Source organism: Helianthus annuus, chromosome 17 (genome assembly GCF_002127325.2).
Source record: "Helianthus annuus cultivar XRQ/B chromosome 17, HanXRQr2.0-SUNRISE, whole genome shotgun sequence".
NCBI classification, from domain to species: domain Eukaryota; kingdom Viridiplantae; phylum Streptophyta; class Magnoliopsida; order Asterales; family Asteraceae; genus Helianthus; species Helianthus annuus.
In genome coordinates, this window is record NC_035449.2 from 9,764,720 (window position 1) to 9,782,235 (window position 17,516).

Genomic DNA, 17,516 nt, shown 5'->3' on the forward strand with positions numbered 1-17,516 from the left:
CACCGGTACATATTCAAGATCCTCCAGTCGAACCCGTCTTCGATGATACAGCTTATACGGAGCTCATTGACGAAGACACGCATTGGAGACTAAAACACGATCTCGTTGAGCATCTCGGAAGTTTAGATCTGCCTCACCTTGAAGTTGATTCGGACGACGAGTAGTTTGTTTTTATATTTTTCTAGTTTGAATGTAATTTTTATTTTTATAGTTTGAATGTAATTTTTTTTTTCTAGTTTGAATGTATTTTTTTTTTAATTTAATGAAATGTCTTTTATTTAATTTTTATTTTTATTAATATTTTTTTAATTTATAAACATGCATAATTTTACAAAAAAAAAAAGAAAAAAAAAAACCAACTCCCCTAAGAGGGGAGTGCCGCCATAAAAATGGGGTGTTAGGGGAGTTTAAGAGGGGAGTTGAGGTGACACTAGTTGATTGGTTGGGCGTAAGAGAGGGGACTCACCTCTTAGGTGAGTGCCCCTTACACCCTTAGCTTTTCCCCCTCACATACTCACTCATTGCCAAACATCATTTGGAGCTTATAACTTTTCAAAAAACCAATAAGTCAATAAGTTGTTTCAAAAAGTTAGCCAAACATGCCCCTGATTCTAAGGGCATGTGTAGTCATAAAGCCCTTTTAGGGGCGTTATGCGACATGTGGCATGCCACGTCACCCCGGGGCTTTATGGAGCGTTATGCAATTTGAGGCCGTAGTCATAAAGCCCCTGTATAATCATTAAAGGAAAGGTTGAAAAATAAATTGAATTTTTCTTTTTATTAAAACTGACCGTTTGTAACGGTCATATATTCAAAATCGTCCAACATCACGCCGCGAAGATTATCGCGCTTCAAAAAAATTTTCGAGCATAGCGCCCTTGGGGGCGGTGTTTCCGGCGCTATAATGGCGCGATCTCCATTTTGGGCGGTATATCAAGCCCCACTACGTTCAACCTAATGGTCGCGTATGCTCAATACTAAAAACCCTAATCTCATAACCATTAAAATGAACATGGATGAAAGATGAAAAAATGATCTGACCAATTTAGAAGAGGGTTTAGATTGTCGGAAAGTGGTGCCATCAGCCTCAACTGTTGGTCGGAATCAGGTATGCCGACGGAGAATTGGGCGGTTTTGCATTAACGGCCTCTCACCACCCTGCAAAACGAACAGTTGATCGGAATCAGGTATGCAAATCTCCTACTTTACACATTAACATCATCAAACATGAATCGAACTTCCATCATCAATCAACCCCTTCTCAAATCAATTTCACACCCACTTTCCAAACCACCAAACCCCAATCTTTCACCCCTACAAACATTACCCAACTCAAAACCAAACCCACTTTACAATCTTCTCCCCCACACCCAAAACCCCAACAAGATTGTCAACATCATATGCACAAATCTCAAGAACAGAAAAACCACCCTTCTTGACACCCACATGATCCCCCATATAGGCACTCAAGAAATCTCAAGGGTTCTTCTTCGATGCCAGTCTGACCCATTTGCAGCTCTTTCTTTCTTCAATTGGGTCAAAAAAGATTTAACCTTTGGCCCAACTGTTCAAGATTATTGTATCATGTTGCATATATTAGCTTGGTCTCATAAGTTTTCGGCAACAATGAGTCTTTTATCTGAGTTGATTGAGGTTAATAAAACTAAAGATGGGAAAGTTAGTATTTTTGAGAATTTGGTTATGTGTTGTAAAGATTGTAGTTGGGATCCGGTTGTGTTCGATATGCTTCTCAAGGCGTATTTAAAAGCGGGTTTGGTTCGTGACGGGTTTGTTACGTTTAGGAAGATGGTTAAGCTTGGTTTTGTACCGAAAATTGTTTCGGTTAACTTTCTTTTGGATGGGCTTTTGAAGTTGAATCGGGTTGATGAGTGTTGGGGGGTTTATGAAGAGATGGGGAGAATCGGTGTTCGTGGTAACGCGTTTACTTTTAATATATTGACTCATGTCGTATGCAAGAGTGAGGATGTTGATAAGGTGAATACGTTTTTGGAGAAAATGGAAGAAGAAGGATTTGATCCCGATATTGTCACGTACAACACGCTTATAGATAGTTATGTGAGAAAAGGACGGTTGAAAGACGCGCATTATCTTTATAATATCATGTATATAAGACGTGTGACGCCTGATTTAATCACTCATACGTCTTTAATTAACGGGCTTTGTAAAGAAGGTAATGTAAGGGAAGCCCATAAGCTTTTTCATCGCATGGTTCAAATCGGGGTGAACCCGGATGCGTTTTCGTACAATACGTTAATATGCGGTTACGTTAACAAAGGAATGATGCAAGAAGCACGCGCTTTGCTTCATGAAATGATCAAAGAAAAAGTCGCCCCTAATGGTTTCACTTGTTTAGTACTTATAGAAGGATATAAAAAGGAAAACAAGTTGATTTCAGCTGTGAATCTTATCGTAGAGCTTCAAAAATTCAGAATTTCGGTTTCGAAAGATCTCCAAACCGATCTTGTCATTGCTTTGTGCCGAGTAGATAAACCGTTTGCAGCCAAGAGTCTGTTCGAACGCATAGTGCACGACGGGGAAGAGACAAATTTACAAATCTACGACGAACTGATTGTTTCGTTTTGTAGAACAAATTACGTAAACGAGGCTATACAGCTAAAAGACGAGATGTTTTTCAAGAATGTTAAGCCGAGTTTGATCACTTATCGAGCAATCATCGAGTGTTTGTGTAGACTAAATAGAACAACGGAGGGTGAAATTTTTATGAGGGATATGGCTGAATTTGGCATTCACCCCGATGCGACAATTTGCAGATCGTTGGTTTCGGGTCATTGTAAAGAGAAGAATATTAATCAAGCGGAAGTGTTATTGATCCTATTTGCTGAGGAGTTTCAGTTACGTTACAATGAATGCTATAACGAGGTCTTCAAAGTAGTTTGTGAGGAAGGTGATATGAATAAGTCGCTGGAATTCCAGAACAGAATGCAAAGAATTGGGTACACTCCGAACGGTTTGAGTTTCAAGTATGCAATTGATGGATTGTTAAGAACAACGGCCCGCATTCAGTTGGTATAACGAACCTGTATGTTTCCTATGTCCTTTAAATTTATAGGTGTAAAATTCATGAATGAAAATATACAAGATAATTTGCTCATATAGTTTCTATAATTATTAGTTTGAGTAAATTTCTGTTTTCGTCCCTGAGGTTTGTTAATTTTAACTAGTTTAGTCCAAAAATCTAATTTATAACAAATCCAGCCCTAAAGTTTGCATTTCTTAACGCTTTTCATCCCTATGGGTGCTTTTTCATTTAATTCTTAGGGATGAAAAGCGTTAAGAAATGCAAACCTTAGGGATGAAAAACGTTAAGAAATGCAAACCTTAGGGATTGTTTTGTTATAAATTAGATTTTTGGACTAAACTAGTTAAAATGGACAAACCTCAGGGACGAAAACAGAAATTTACTCTATTAGTTTACTCGACCCGACTCAGCCTGTTTTGAGATTAAAGATTATAAAAAGCACATTCAAACTTTAAATATGTAAAATTTTAAAGTAGAATAGGAATCTAAATGAAATTCTTAGAAGATTACTAGAAAAACAATCTTGAATAATGAAACCATACATAAATAAAGGAAAAGAAAAAAAAACAAGAGTAAATTGCCAAAATCCTCCCTGAGGTTTGGTTACGTTTGCTAGTTTCATCCAAAATAACTTTTTTGTACCATATTGCCCTTCACTTTTAGGATTTTTCGCAATTTTCATCCAAACCTAACTTTTTTTTGCTAAAATCGTCCTTAAGGTTTGGGATTTTTTGCCATTTTCATCCAAGGATCTGATAGAAAAAATAACCCAAATTAGACGTTTGGATGAAAATGGCAAAAAGTCTCAAAAGTGAAGGTCTGAAGGACAATATTGTACAAAAAAAGTTGTTTTGGACAAGGTTTAAAAGAATGGAAACGAGTTTCGAGGCGTTTTCCCTTCGCCTCACGAGGCGTAAGCCTCAAGGCGAAACGAGGCGTATGGCCGAGGCGGTATTAATAAATAAATATAAAAATTATATATATTATGAAAATAATAATACTAACTAAGTTCATCATCAGATTCATCAAAATCATCAAAAACACACATAAAAAAGACATGAAATGCTTGAAATTGACACAAAAAGTCAAAAACATCAAAAACAGCTATCAAAATCCCCTGAGGCGCATCTTTCTTAGCGCCTCAGCCCCTCTGAGGCGCATATACATTAAAAACATCATGAGGTGCGCCTTAGACCCGTTTTTTGGCCGTTTCGCCTCCACGCGCGCCTTGAGGCGCACGCCTCAAGCGTTTTTTAAAACCATGGTTTTGTATGAAATTGGCAAACATGCCCAAACCTCATGGAAGATTTTGGTAATTTACTCAAAAAACAATCTGGAATAATGAAACCATCACTAGAGCAATGATTTTTTTTTTTTTTTGACAATTGATAAATTATCAATACTCTCTAGAGAAAATTGATTAAAAATCATTAAATATTTAAACAGATAACCAAACTGTCTTTTGGCAAATATTAATTTGACACTTTGACAGATAATACCAAATTAAGGAAAATTAAAATCAACTGGAAAATATTAAAATTAATTAACAAAAAAACAAGTGAATTTATAGTTTTACCCACATGACTCATATGTTCTTACAATCAAACGGAATCGAATCAAATCAATCTATAAAATTTGGAGGCATAATCTTAAAATTCAAATTGGAGCTCCAAACGGAACGAAATTTATGCCGCTTTTTCAATTGAGCTGTATTCTAGTTCACATATTTCAATTGCCAATATTTATCGATTCTTGGTTTAGCTCAACGTAACCTAGTTTGTCATCATGTAGTTCTCCAAGACTTGAAGCAAGAGCGTTGTGCCAAATCATTCAACATCAATACATGTGTAAAAGATTCTTTGGCCCATGCGGTGAGATCGAGACACAACATGTCGCCAACAATTGGCTTTGTGTTAGTTCTCACTTGCATCACCACTTTCAATGTCTTTCCTACCAGAGGCGCGGATCATGAACTCAAAAACCTACATTGTTTACTTAAGTTTACCTGAAAGCCAAGATTTGTCTAATCCGCACAAGATTGAGAGCATTCACATTCAATCCACTATATTTTCACCCTAAATTACACTAAAAAACACTACATTTTCTCTCTCCTTTTCAATTAAATAATATTTTTTTATACCTTTATCATTATCTTTTCTCTCTCCTCCACTCATAACCACTTTCAAAATATATTAAAAAATTATAGGGGGTGAACAGTGTCCCCCCAAATATACAGATAAACAGTAACATTTTCTCTCTCCTCCACTCACAACCAGTTTTTATACTCTTCATATTTTAAAAACACCACACACATGATTTAGTTATTTGGATGTGAATGCTCTCAGAAGAATGGTATAATTCGTTTTTTTGTCAAAAGTAGCTTCCAAGTCAACCAAGAAAACCAAAGATGGTGTACGCGTATCACCACGTGATTACAGGATTTTCTGCAAAAATGTCGGTATGTAACCCCTCTGGTCACTGTATGCCAGCAATATCTAAGCGGGCATGGATGCAGCTAGTGGAGAAGGTGTGAATGTGATTTCAGTTTCCTTGGTGGTTTCCCCGCCCTTTCATGAAGATGCTATCGCGATAGGTGCCTTTCGTGCCATACTGAAAGGGATCTTCGTAAGCTGTTCAGCAGGTAATTTTGGAACGTTGAATGGATCTTTATCCAATGATGCCTACATTTCGTATCTTTGTAATTAGGCTATACCCTAAAGCAAATCCACATGATCGTTAAAAGGACCGTTAACTGCTCAAAAACCGTACCATTGGAACGCCATTTTCATTCAAGTTCGAATGAAGATCAAGGCTTGTATATATAACATCTGTGTTTTTACATATAAGTAATACGACAGGATACAATACATATCATATTTTATATATAATTTTTATATATAGGGGTGATTCTCAGATGAATCGGATCCTATATATATATATATGTATATATATATATATAGGATTTCCGCGAGAAGTAGGATTTCCGCCGGAGTTTTGAAATTCTTAGAAGATTACAAGAAAAACAATCTTGAATAATGAAACCATACATAAATAAAGGAAAAGAAAAAAAACAAGAGTAAATTGCCAAAATCGTCCATGAGGTTTGGTTACGTTTGCCAGTTTCATCCAAAACAATTTTTTTGTACCATATTGCCCTTCACTTTTAGGATTTTTTGCAATTTTCATCCAAACCTCTAATTTTTTTTTGCCAAAATCGTCCTTAAGGTTTGGGATTTTTTTGCCATTTTCATCCAAATATCTGATATAAAAAATAACCCAAACTAGACGTTTGGATGAAAATGGCAAAAAGTCTCAAAAGTGAAGGACAATATTGTACAAAAAAGTTGTTTTGGACAAGGTTTAAAGGAACGGAAACGAGTTTCGAGGCATTTTCCCTTCGCCCCATGAGGCGTAAGCCTCGAGGCGAAATGAGGCGTACGGCCTAGGCGGTATTAATAAATAAATATAAAAATTATATATATTATGAAAATAATAATACTAACTAAGTTCATCATCAGATTCATCAAAATCATCAAAAACACACATAAAAAAGACATGAAATGCTTGAAATTGACACAAAAAGTCAAAAACATCAAAAACAGCTATCAAAATCCCCTGAGGCGCAGTTTTCTTAGCGCCTCAGCCCCTATGAGGCGCATATACACTAAAAACACCATGAGGCGCGCCTCAGACTCGTTTTTTGGCCGTTTCGCCTCGAGGCGCGCGCGTCAAACGTTTTTTAAAACCATGGTTTTGGATGAAATTGGCAAACATGCCCAAACCTCATGGAAGATTTTGGCAATTTACTCAAAAAAACAATCTTGAATAATGAAACGATCACTAGAGCAATGAATTTTTTTTGATAATTGATAAATTATCAAAACTCTAGAGAAAATTGATTAAATATCATTAAATATTTAAACAGATAACCAAACTGTCTTTTGGCAAATATTAATTTGACACTTTGACAGTTAATACCAAATCAACTGGAAAATATTAAAATTCATCAACAAAAACCAAGTGAATTTATAGTTTTACCCACAAGACTCATATGTTCTTACAGTCAAACGGAATCGAATCAAATCAATCTATAAAAATTGGAGGGATAATCTTGAAATTCAAATTGGAGCTCCAAACAGAACGAAATTTATGCCGCTTTTTCAATTTAGCTGTTTTCTAGTTCACATATTTCAAATGCGAATATTTATCGATTCTTGGCTTAGCTCAATGTAACCTAGTTTTTCATCATGTAGTTCTCCAAGACTTGAAGCAAGAGCGTTGTGCCAAATCAATCAACATCAATACATGTGTAAAAGATTCTTTGGCCCATGCGGTGAGATCGAGACACAACATGTCGCCAACAATTGGCTTTGTGTTAGTTCTCATTTGCATCACCACTTTCAATGTCTTTCCTACCAGAGGCGCGGATCATGAACTCAAAGCCTACATTGTTTACTTAAGTTTACCTGAAAGCCAAGATTTGTCTAATCCGCACAAGATTGAGAGCATTCACATTCAATCCACTATATTTTCACCCTAAATTACACTAAAAAACACTACATTTTCTCTCTCATTCTCAATTAAATAATATTTTTTTATACCTTTATCATTATCTTTTCTCTCTCCTCCACTCACAACCACTTTCAAAATATATTAAAAAATTATAGGGGGTAAACAGTGCCCCCCCCCCCCCCAAATATACAGATAAACAGTAACATTTTCTCTCTCCTCCACTCACAACCAGTTTTTATACTCTTTATATTTTAAAAACACCACACACATGATTTAGTTATTTGGATGTGAATGCTCTGCAAAAATGTCGGTATGTAACCCCTCTGGTCACTGCATGCCAGCGATATCTTAGCGGGCATGGATGCAGCTAGTGGAGAAGGTGTGAATGTGATTTCAGTTTGCTTGGTTATAGCTAGGTTTCCCCGCCCTTTCATGAAGATGCTATCGCGATAGGCGCCTTTCGTGCCATACTGAAAGGGATCTTCGTAAGCTGTTCAGCAGGTAATTTTGGAACGTTGAATGGATCTTTATCCAATGAGCCTGGATTTGTTTTTGACATCCAACCTGATGCCTACATTTCGTATATTTGCAATTAGGCTGTACCATAAAGCAAATCCACATGATCGTTAAAAAAGACCGTTAACTGCTCAAAAACCGTACCAGAGGCTCAACTGAACTATCCTCCTTTTGTGGTATCTCTAAATATACCATTGGAACACCATTTTCATTCAAGTTCGAATGAAGATTAAGGCTTGTATATATATTATATAACATCTGTGTTTTTACATATAAGTAACACGACAGGATACGATACATATCATATTTATATACATATATGTGCTTGTTATTTACATATTCTTCTTCCGCTCTACTCAATCTTCATGTCGGTTAATTACCCTCTTGACCTTACGGTCTTAACAGGAGTCTGTTTCCAGTAAATCCGCCCCCCGTTGATCTCTTTCGCATCTTTTGGCGAATAAACCGCGTTTCGTGAGGTCTTTTGTGAAGCAGGGGGCCATTGTCCACAAGTGATTGCCATGTCTTTGAAATGCTTAACACTTTCAAGGACTTCAATTATTGAAGGCATCTTTGGCCTGTCTTTAGGATTTGGACTCACACAATACAATGCTAAAAGGGCCATCTCCTTGGCCCCTCTAACTGAATATTGACCTCCCAACCTAGGGTCAATTACTGCACGAATTCTTCTGCTGCTAGTCAGGTACGGTTTGGCCCAGTCCACAAGATTCTGCTCGCGTTTTGGCCTGTTTTTATCCATTGCTCTTCTTCCTGTTAACAGTTCTAGCAACACCACTCCAAAACTATAGATGTCACTCTTCGTGGTTAAGTGTCCTGCAATTAACATATCAACAAAATTATGAACTATATATATATATATATAGGGAAAGGGTAACATGAGAATCACCCTGAGTTGAGAGAACCGTGAAAACTAGGCCAAAAAAATGTTTTTTTTTCAAAAAAAAAAAAAAAAACCGTCGGCTGTAAAAATTTACATCAGAGTAAAAAAATTTACGGGTGACGTCATCAGTTTTGTAACAAATTTACATCAGTGTAAAACAAACTTACATGTCGAATAAATGTCGGCTCGACAATTTTTTTTTCCGCAGATGTCTTAGATGTTCATCTACGTTTATGCAAAATTTGGTTGAAAAACTCGCACGAGAAGTAGGATTTCCGTCGGAGTTTTCACAGTTCTCGCAACTCGGGGTGATTCTCAGATGAATCGGATCCTCTATATATATTATATAGAGTTAAATGCCATTTTAGTCCCTGGGGTTTGGGTCATTTTGCCAGTTTAGTCCAAAGGTTTCATTTTTAACCTCTGGGTCCAAAAAGGTTTCACAGTTGCCATTTTAGTCCACTTGGTTAACTTCATCCATTTTTTCTGTTAACGAGAAGGCCAATTTGGTCATTTTGTAAGTAATTCTGTTAACTAAAAGGGCAATTCAGCCATATAAAATGACCGAATTGGCCTTCTCGTTAACAGAAAAAATGGATGAAGTTAACCCAGTGGACTAAAATGGCAACTGTGAAACCTTTTTGGACCCACATGTTAAAAATGAAACCTTTGGACTAAACTGGCAAAATGACTCAAACCACAGGGACTAAAATGACATTTAACTCTATTATATATATTATTTAGAGTAAACTGCCATTTTGGTCCCTGTCGTTTGTTCACTTTAGTCCAAAACTCAAACCTTTTGCATCTGGGTCCCTGTGGTTTTAGTTTTATTGCCATTTTGGTCCAAAAATGAAATCAGGTCATATTTGTCTTATAAAATCCTGCTATTTTATCCTTTTCCTCAGGGGCAAAATGGTCATTTGTTTTTTATAAATAAATACCAGATTTTATAAGACAAATATGACCTGATTTGCCCCTGAGAAAAAAGGACAAAATTGCAAGATTTTATAAGACAAATATGACCTGATTTCATTTTTGGACCAAAATGGCAATAAAACTGAAACCACAGGGACCCAGATGCAAAAGGTTTGAGTTTTGGACTAAAGTGGCAAAAGTGAACAAACCACAGGGGCCAAAATGGCAGTTTACTCTATTATTTATGAACCATATGTTAGTGGTAGGTTGGAAGATTACCAGTGTTGACATATTCAGGGGCAGCATATCCATATGTGCCCATGACTCTTGTGGTGACATGAGTGTTTGACCCTTCTGGACCCATTGTTGCCAGTCCAAAATCAGACAATTTGGCATTAAACTCCTGTCAATATCCGAAAAGTGTAAACGGGTTGTAATTTAAAGAGAAAAACATAATATTTTGTAGCAATTAGATGGATTTAAGAGGTTAGAAACACATACAGAATCAAGTAAGATGTTTGATGTTTTGAAGTCGCGATATATAACAGGGGTCTCGGCACCATGCAAGAACGCAAGACCTTTTGCTGCGCCTATCGCGATTTTTATTCTGATCCCCCATGGTAGACAAACAGAAATTCCTGAAAATCCAATAACTTGCATCATTAGAAATAACCATGAAGGTCGATATAAAAAAAAAAAAAAAAAAAAAAAAAAAAAAAAAAAAAAAAAAAAAAAAAAAACCTTACTTTTGAACAAATGATTTTCCAAGCTTCCACGCGCCATGAATTCATATACGAGAAGTCTATCTTCTTCTTCGCAACAATAGCCGATCAGTTTCACTAAATTCGGGTGCTTAAGTTGACCAAGAAATATCACCTCCGCCTTTATAATTATACTATTTGTTAGATAATCGGACGTTTGTAACTTATTTCAAAATAATTAAGATAAAAAGAAGATATTTTCAATTTTTATTTAAGGACACGCTTACAAGCCACTCGCGATGACCTTGCAGTCCTTCAATATCAAGAAGCTTAACGGCAACGGGTTGAGCCTTCAAACCAGTCCTCATGCACTCATCCACATAGCCCTTATGCACCTTACCAAACCCACCTTCACCCAACAAAAAACCGCTCGAGAAATTCTGAGTCATGGCTCGTAACTCACTCAATTTAAAGTCAATCAAATCCGGCCCAAAAGCCTGCGCTATGTCTTCATTAATGCGCATAGAAGAAGACCTGCTAAGGTCCGAGAAAGACAAGCGTCTAAAAGATGGACATGGTGCTACATTCTTGGAAAACTCTGATCTCGAGGGCCTGCACCGGCTAAAGCTGAATGAAACCTTGCTTTCAGATGAACAACAGTGTGGTTTCCATGGTTTTGGTGAGTCTTTCATGGTTATGGTTGGGAATGGTTAGTAAGAGGGCGAGTAATGGTTGAGTGTAATTAAGTGTTAAGCATTTGGGTTTATCTTGATCATACAAATCTTGAAGGTTAAGTTAAAGGTTAGAGGAAGTGCAACAACTCCACAACCACTCTACTAAAGTTGGATGCTTTGTTGCATTCTTTTTAAGGGTGTGGAGTTTATGCTACTAGATTTGTCATTAAGGTGTTGTCTTCATGCTATAGTGGTCCATTTCTATATGTTTGGACAACTTATGGAGAAAACCCTCTTTGCTAGCCAATGTATTTATATCCTTAAGTTGAAAAGATTTGTTATACACACGCATTCGGTTCATATACATACAGTGGCGGAGCTAGCCCATTAATTCAGGGGTATCCTTTGTATAAAACCGAAAAAAAAACAAAAGGACAAAAAAAAAATACACTATGAATACGGGGTTGAGCAGTAGCCCGTACTACCCCTCTTAATACATTAGTTCCGCCACTGTGTACATATGCCTTAACGTCGTTAGAGTGGAGGTGTTATACTTAATAGTGTAAATCCGACTTCAATATGACACATTTATAAAAAAAATGGTTAGAGTAACACATATCTCACATATAGGAAGAACAAAAAAAAGTATGTGGTATGATGACAATGAATTTTTTATACAACTCAATAAAGTATTTTGGTCAAATAACCTCACAAAAAGATTCACAAATCCTCATATCATATGTTAAAAATAAATTTAATACAGTTTATTTAGTTAATGTGTTTGTTTTTTATTTTTCACTCCAGCTAAAAACTAATCATAATATTAAAAGAAGCTATTTGATAATTTTATAAGTATTGTTGTGAAATAAATTATTAGTGGAAGAAAGTAAATATTACTTGATAAATATTTATCTTTTTGTTTGCAAGTTATCTTTTGAGATACTTTAGGTAATTTATTAGGTGGTGAATTAAAAAAAATAAATCCATTTTCAGGGGATCACTTGTAATTTATTAATATCATATTATGCTTTAGGTAACTAGGTGGTAACTAATCTTTTTAAGGGTGGAGATATAATAGGAAGTTTATTTGGCTAGGAAGGCTAGGAAGTGATCTTGACCATCCATTTACTTAATCAAGGGCTAAGATTAAATCAGGGAAATTGAAAGTAAAAAAAGAGGCGCGTGACTTTTTTCAGGGGCAATCTAGTCAATCCAAGCCAATAGTTTCTCTCTCCTCCAATTCCCCCCATTTTTTAAACGTTAATAACTCTTTCATACGACATTATTTTTTTATAAAAATTGCACCAAAAAAACGAGTGTTTTTTTATCTTTAAAACGAGTATACTATTGCTATATTTTGAAAAAAAAAATTTAAAACCCAGTTGCGTAAAACGCAATAGAAAAAACCCCAGTATCGTAAAACGCAATGAAAAAAAAAACCCTAAAAAATGACATTTTTCTAAAACGCAATGCACAAAAAACACAAAGAAATGACTTTTTTGTAAAACGCAATGGCCAGAAAACACATAAAAATGTGTTTTACCTAAAACGCAATGCACCAAAAACACAAAAAAATGACTTATTTGTAAAACGCAATGGCCAGAATACACTTAAAATGTCTGTTTTCTAAAACGCAATGGACTGAAAACACATAAAAAAGTGTTTTACCTAAAACGCAATGCACCAAAAACACAAAGAAATGTCTTATATGTAAAACGCAATGGCCAGAAAACACTTAAAAATGACTCATTCTAAAACGCAATGGACTGAAAACACCTAAAAAATGTGTTTTACCTAAAACACAATGACTAAAAACACTTAAAAATGTGTTTTTTTCTAAAACGCAATAGCTGTCTGTCACTGTGAACTGTCTGTCACTGTGAACTGTCTTATTTCTAAAACGCAATGGACACATAAAACTGTCTGTCACTGTGAACTGTCTGAATTGTCTACGAATTACTGTCTTCGAAATGAGCCAATTTATGGAAATTTAATTTTTCTGATGCGTTTTTAGTACAGCAATTTAATAGAAAAAAAAAAATTTCCGAAACACTTAAAAATGACTCATTCTAAAACGCAATGGACTGAAAACACCTAAAAAATGTGTTTTACCTAAAACACAATGACTAAAAACACTTAAAAATGTGTTTTTTTCTAAAACGCAATAGCTGTCTGTCACTGTGAACTGTCTGTCACTGTGAACTGTCTTATTTCTAAAACGCAATGGACACATAAAACTGTCTGTCACTGTGAACTGTCTGAATTGTCTACGAATTACTGTCTTCGAAATGAGCCAATTTATGGAAATTTAATTTTTCTGATGCGTTTTTAGTACAGCAATTTAATAGAAAAAAAAAAATTTCCGAAACACTTAAAAATGACTCATTCTAAAACGCAATGGACTGAAAACACCTAAAAAATGTGTTTTACCTAAAACACAATGACTAAAAACACTTAAAAATGTGTTTTTTTCTAAAACGCAATAGCTGTCTGTCACTGTGAACTGTCTGTCACTGTGAACTGTCTTATTTCTAAAACGCAATGGACACATAAAACTGTCTGTCACTGTGAACTGTCTGAATTGTCTACGAATTACTGTCTTCGAAATGAGCCAATTTATGGAAATTTAATTTTTCTGATGCGTTTTTAGTACAGCAATTTAATAGAAAAAAAAAAATTTCCGAAACACTTAAAAATGACTCATTCTAAAACGCAATGGACTGAAAACACCTAAAAAATGTGTTTTACCTAAAACACAATGACTAAAAACACTTAAAAATGTGTTTTTTTCTAAAACGCAATAGCTGTCTGTCACTGTGAACTGTCTGTCACTGTGAACTGTCTTATTTCTAAAACGCAATGGACACATAAAACTGTCTGTCACTGTGAACTGTCTGAATTGTCTACGAATTACTGTCTTCGAAATGAGCCAATTTATGGAAATTTAATTTTTCTGATGCGTTTTTAGTACAGCAATTTAATAGAAAAAAAAAAATTTCCGAAACACTTAAAAATGACTCATTCTAAAACGCAATGGACTGAAAACACCTAAAAAATGTGTTTTACCTAAAACACAATGACTAAAAACACTTAAAAATGTGTTTTTTTCTAAAACGCAATAGCTGTCTGTCACTGTGAACTGTCTGTCACTGTGAACTGTCTTATTTCTAAAACGCAATGGACACATAAAACTGTCTGTCACTGTGAACTGTCTGAATTGTCTACGAATTACTGTCTTCGAAATGAGCCAATTTATGGAAATTTAATTTTTCTGATGCGTTTTTAGTACAGCAATTTAATAGAAAAAAAAAATTTCCGAAACACTTAAAAATGACTCATTCTAAAACGCAATGGACTGAAAACACCTAAAAAATGTGTTTTACCTAAAACACAATGACTAAAAACACTTAAAAATGTGTTTTTTTCTAAAACGCAATAGCTGTCTGTCACTGTGAACTGTCTGTCACTGTGAACTGTCTTATTTCTAAAACGCAATGGACACATAAAACTGTCTGTCACTGTGAACTGTCTGAATTGTCTACGAATTACTGTCTTCGAAATGAGCCAATTTATGGAAATTTAATTTTTCTGATGCGTTTTTAGTACAGCAATTTAATAGAAAAAAAAATTTTCCGAAACACTTAAAAATGACTCATTCTAAAACGCAATGGACTGAAAACACCTAAAAAATGTGTTTTACCTAAAACACAATGACTAAAAACACTTAAAAATGTGTTTTTTTCTAAAACGCAATAGCTGTCTGTCACTGTGAACTGTCTGTCACTGTGAACTGTCTTATTTCTAAAACGCAATGGACACATAAAACTGTCTGTCACTGTGAACTGTCTGAATTGTCTACGAATTACTGTCTTCGAAATGAGCCAATTTATGGAAATTTAATTTTTCTGATGCGTTTTTAGTACAGCAATTTAATAGAAAAAAAAAAATTTCCGAAACACTTAAAAATGACTCATTCTAAAACGCAATGGACTGAAAACACCTAAAAAATGTGTTTTACCTAAACACAATGACTAAAAACACTTAAAAATGTGTTTTATTCTAAAACGCAATAGCTGTCTGTCACTGTGAACTGTCTGTCACTGTGAACTGTCTTATTTCTAAAACGCAATGGACACATAAAACTGTCTGTCACTGTGAACTGTCTGAATTGTCTACGAATTACTGTCTTCGAAATGAGCCAATTTATGGAAATTTAATTTTTCTGATGCGTTTTTAGTACAGCAATTTAATAGAAAAAAAAAATTTCCGAAACACTTAAAAATGACTCATTCTAAAACGCAATGGACTGAAAACACCTAAAAAATGTGTTTTACCTAAAACACAATGACTAAAAACACTTAAAAATGTGTTTTTTTCTAAAACGCAATAGCTGTCTGTCACTGTGAACTGTCTGTCACTGTGAACTGTCTTATTTCTAAAACGCAATGGACACATAAAACTGTCTGTCACTGTGAACTGTCTGAATTGTCTACGAATTACTGTCTTCGAAATGAGCCAATTTATGGAAATTTAATTTTTCTGATGCGTTTTTAGTACAGCAATTTAATAGAAAAAAAAAAATTTCCGAAACACTTAAAAATGACTCATTCTAAAACGCAATGGACTGAAAACACCTAAAAAATGTGTTTTACCTAAAACACAATGACTAAAAACACTTAAAAATGTGTTTTTTTCTAAAACGCAATAGCTGTCTGTCACTGTGAACTGTCTGTCACTGTGAACTGTCTGTCACTGTGAACTGTCTTATTTCTAAAACGCAATGGACACATAAAACTGTCTGTCACTGTGAACTGTCTGAATTGTCTACGAATTACTGTCTTCGAAATGAGCCAATTTATGGAAATTTAATTTTTCTGATGCGTTTTTAGTACAGCAATTTAATAGAAAAAAAAAATTTCCGAAACACTTAAAAATGACTCATTCTAAAACGCAATGGACTGAAAACACCTAAAAAATGTGTTTTACCTAAAACACAATGACTAAAAACACTTAAAAATGTGTTTTTTTCTAAAACGCAATAGCTGTCTGTCACTGTGAACTGTCTGTCACTGTGAACTGTCTTATTTCTAAAACGCAATGGACACATAAAACTGTCTGTCACTGTGAACTGTCTGAATTGTCTACGAATTACTGTCTTCGAAATGAGCCAATTTATGGAAATTTAATTTTTCTGATGCGTTTTTAGTACAGCAATTTAATAGAAAAAAAAAAATTTCCGAAACACTTAAAAATGACTCATTCTAAAACGCAATGGACTGAAAACACCTAAAAAATGTGTTTTACCTAAAACACAATGACTAAAAACACTTAAAAATGTGTTTTTTTCTAAAACGCAATAGCTGTCTGTCACTGTGAACTGTCTGTCACTGTGAACTGTCTTATTTCTAAAACGCAATGGACACATAAAACTGTCTGTCACTGTGAACTGTCTGAATTGTCTACGAATTACTGTCTTCGAAATGAGCCAATTTATGGAAATTTAATTTTTCTGATGCGTTTTTAGTACAGCAATTTAATAGAAAAAAAAAATTTCCGAAACACTTAAAAATGACTCATTCTAAAACGCAATGGACTGAAAACACCTAAAAAATGTGTTTTACCTAAAACACAATGACTAAAAACACTTAAAAATGTGTTTTTTTCTAAAACGCAATAGCTGTCTGTCACTGTGAACTGTCTGTCACTGTGAACTGTCTTATTTCTAAAACGCAATGGACACATAAAACTGTCTGTCACTGTGAACTGTCTGAATTGTCTACGAATTACTGTCTTCGAAATGAGCCAATTTATGGAAATTTAATTTTTCTGATGCGTTTTTAGTACAGCAATTTAATAGAAAAAAAAAATTTCCGAAACACTTAAAAATGACTCATTCTAAAACGCAATGGACTGAAAACACCTAAAAAATGTGTTTTACCTAAAACACAATGACTAAAAACACTTAAAAATGTGTTTTTTTCTAAAACGCAATAGCTGTCTGTCACTGTGAACTGTCTGTCACTGTGAACTGTCTTATTTCTAAAACGCAATGGACACATAAAACTGTCTGTCACTGTGAACTGTCTGAATTGTCTACGAATTACTGTCTTCGAAATGAGCCAATTTATGGAAATTTAATTTTTCTGATGCGTTTTTAGTACAGCAATTTAATAGAAAAAAAAAATTTCCGAAACACTTAAAAATGACTCATTCTAAAACGCAATGGACTGAAA

The 17,516-nt window shown here is 34.8% G+C and overlaps 2 protein-coding genes across 3 annotated transcripts; one reads left to right on the forward strand and one right to left on the reverse strand.

The window, feature by feature from the left end:
* The first annotated feature begins 810 nt into the window (after positions 1–810).
* Positions 811–7,602, forward strand: LOC110921214 (pentatricopeptide repeat-containing protein At5g40400). 2 transcript variants are annotated; one of them, XR_004886127.1, is made up of 3 exons: positions 811–3,061; positions 4,853–5,702; positions 7,315–7,602. XR_004886127.1 is itself a non-coding variant. In XM_022165503.2 (2 exons), exon 1 carries the CDS (start codon positions 1,228–1,230, stop codon positions 3,052–3,054), a length of 1,827 nt encoding a protein of 608 aa, XP_022021195.1. In that variant the 5' UTR covers positions 811–1,227; the 3' UTR covers positions 3,055–3,061; positions 4,853–5,902. The 2 variants fall into 2 exon arrangements, 1 of the variants encoding a protein (XP_022021195.1); XM_022165503.2 differs by lacking the exon at positions 7,315–7,602 and having other exon boundaries at positions 4,853–5,902.
* Positions 7,603–8,312: 710 nt separating this feature from the next.
* On the reverse strand, positions 8,313–11,552 carry LOC110921879 (probable serine/threonine-protein kinase PBL15). The gene is made up of 5 exons (XM_022166202.2): positions 10,897–11,552; positions 10,655–10,790; positions 10,410–10,546; positions 10,188–10,311; positions 8,313–8,923 (listed from the first exon to the last, which is right to left on the reverse strand). Exons 1-5 carry the CDS (start codon positions 11,299–11,301, stop codon positions 8,466–8,468), a joined length of 1,260 nt encoding a protein of 419 aa, XP_022021894.1. The 5' UTR covers positions 11,302–11,552; the 3' UTR covers positions 8,313–8,465.
* Positions 11,553–17,516: the final 5,964 nt, after the last annotated feature.

Coding starts and splice junctions, on each gene's coding strand:
- LOC110921879 (XM_022166202.2), bottom strand. CDS start 11,301: ATGAAAGACTCACCAAAACCATGGAAACCACACTGTTGTTCATCTGAA. Junction 10,547..10,654: donor GGAAAATCATTTGTTCAAAA/GTAAGGTTTTTT, acceptor TTGGATTTTCAG/GAATTTCTGTTTGTCTACCA. Junction 10,312..10,409: donor CAAACATCTTACTTGATTCT/GTATGTGTTTCT, acceptor GGATATTGACAG/GAGTTTAATGCCAAATTGTC.
- LOC110921214 (XM_022165503.2), top strand. CDS start 1,228: ATGAATCGAACTTCCATCATCAATCAACCCCTTCTCAAATCAATTTCA.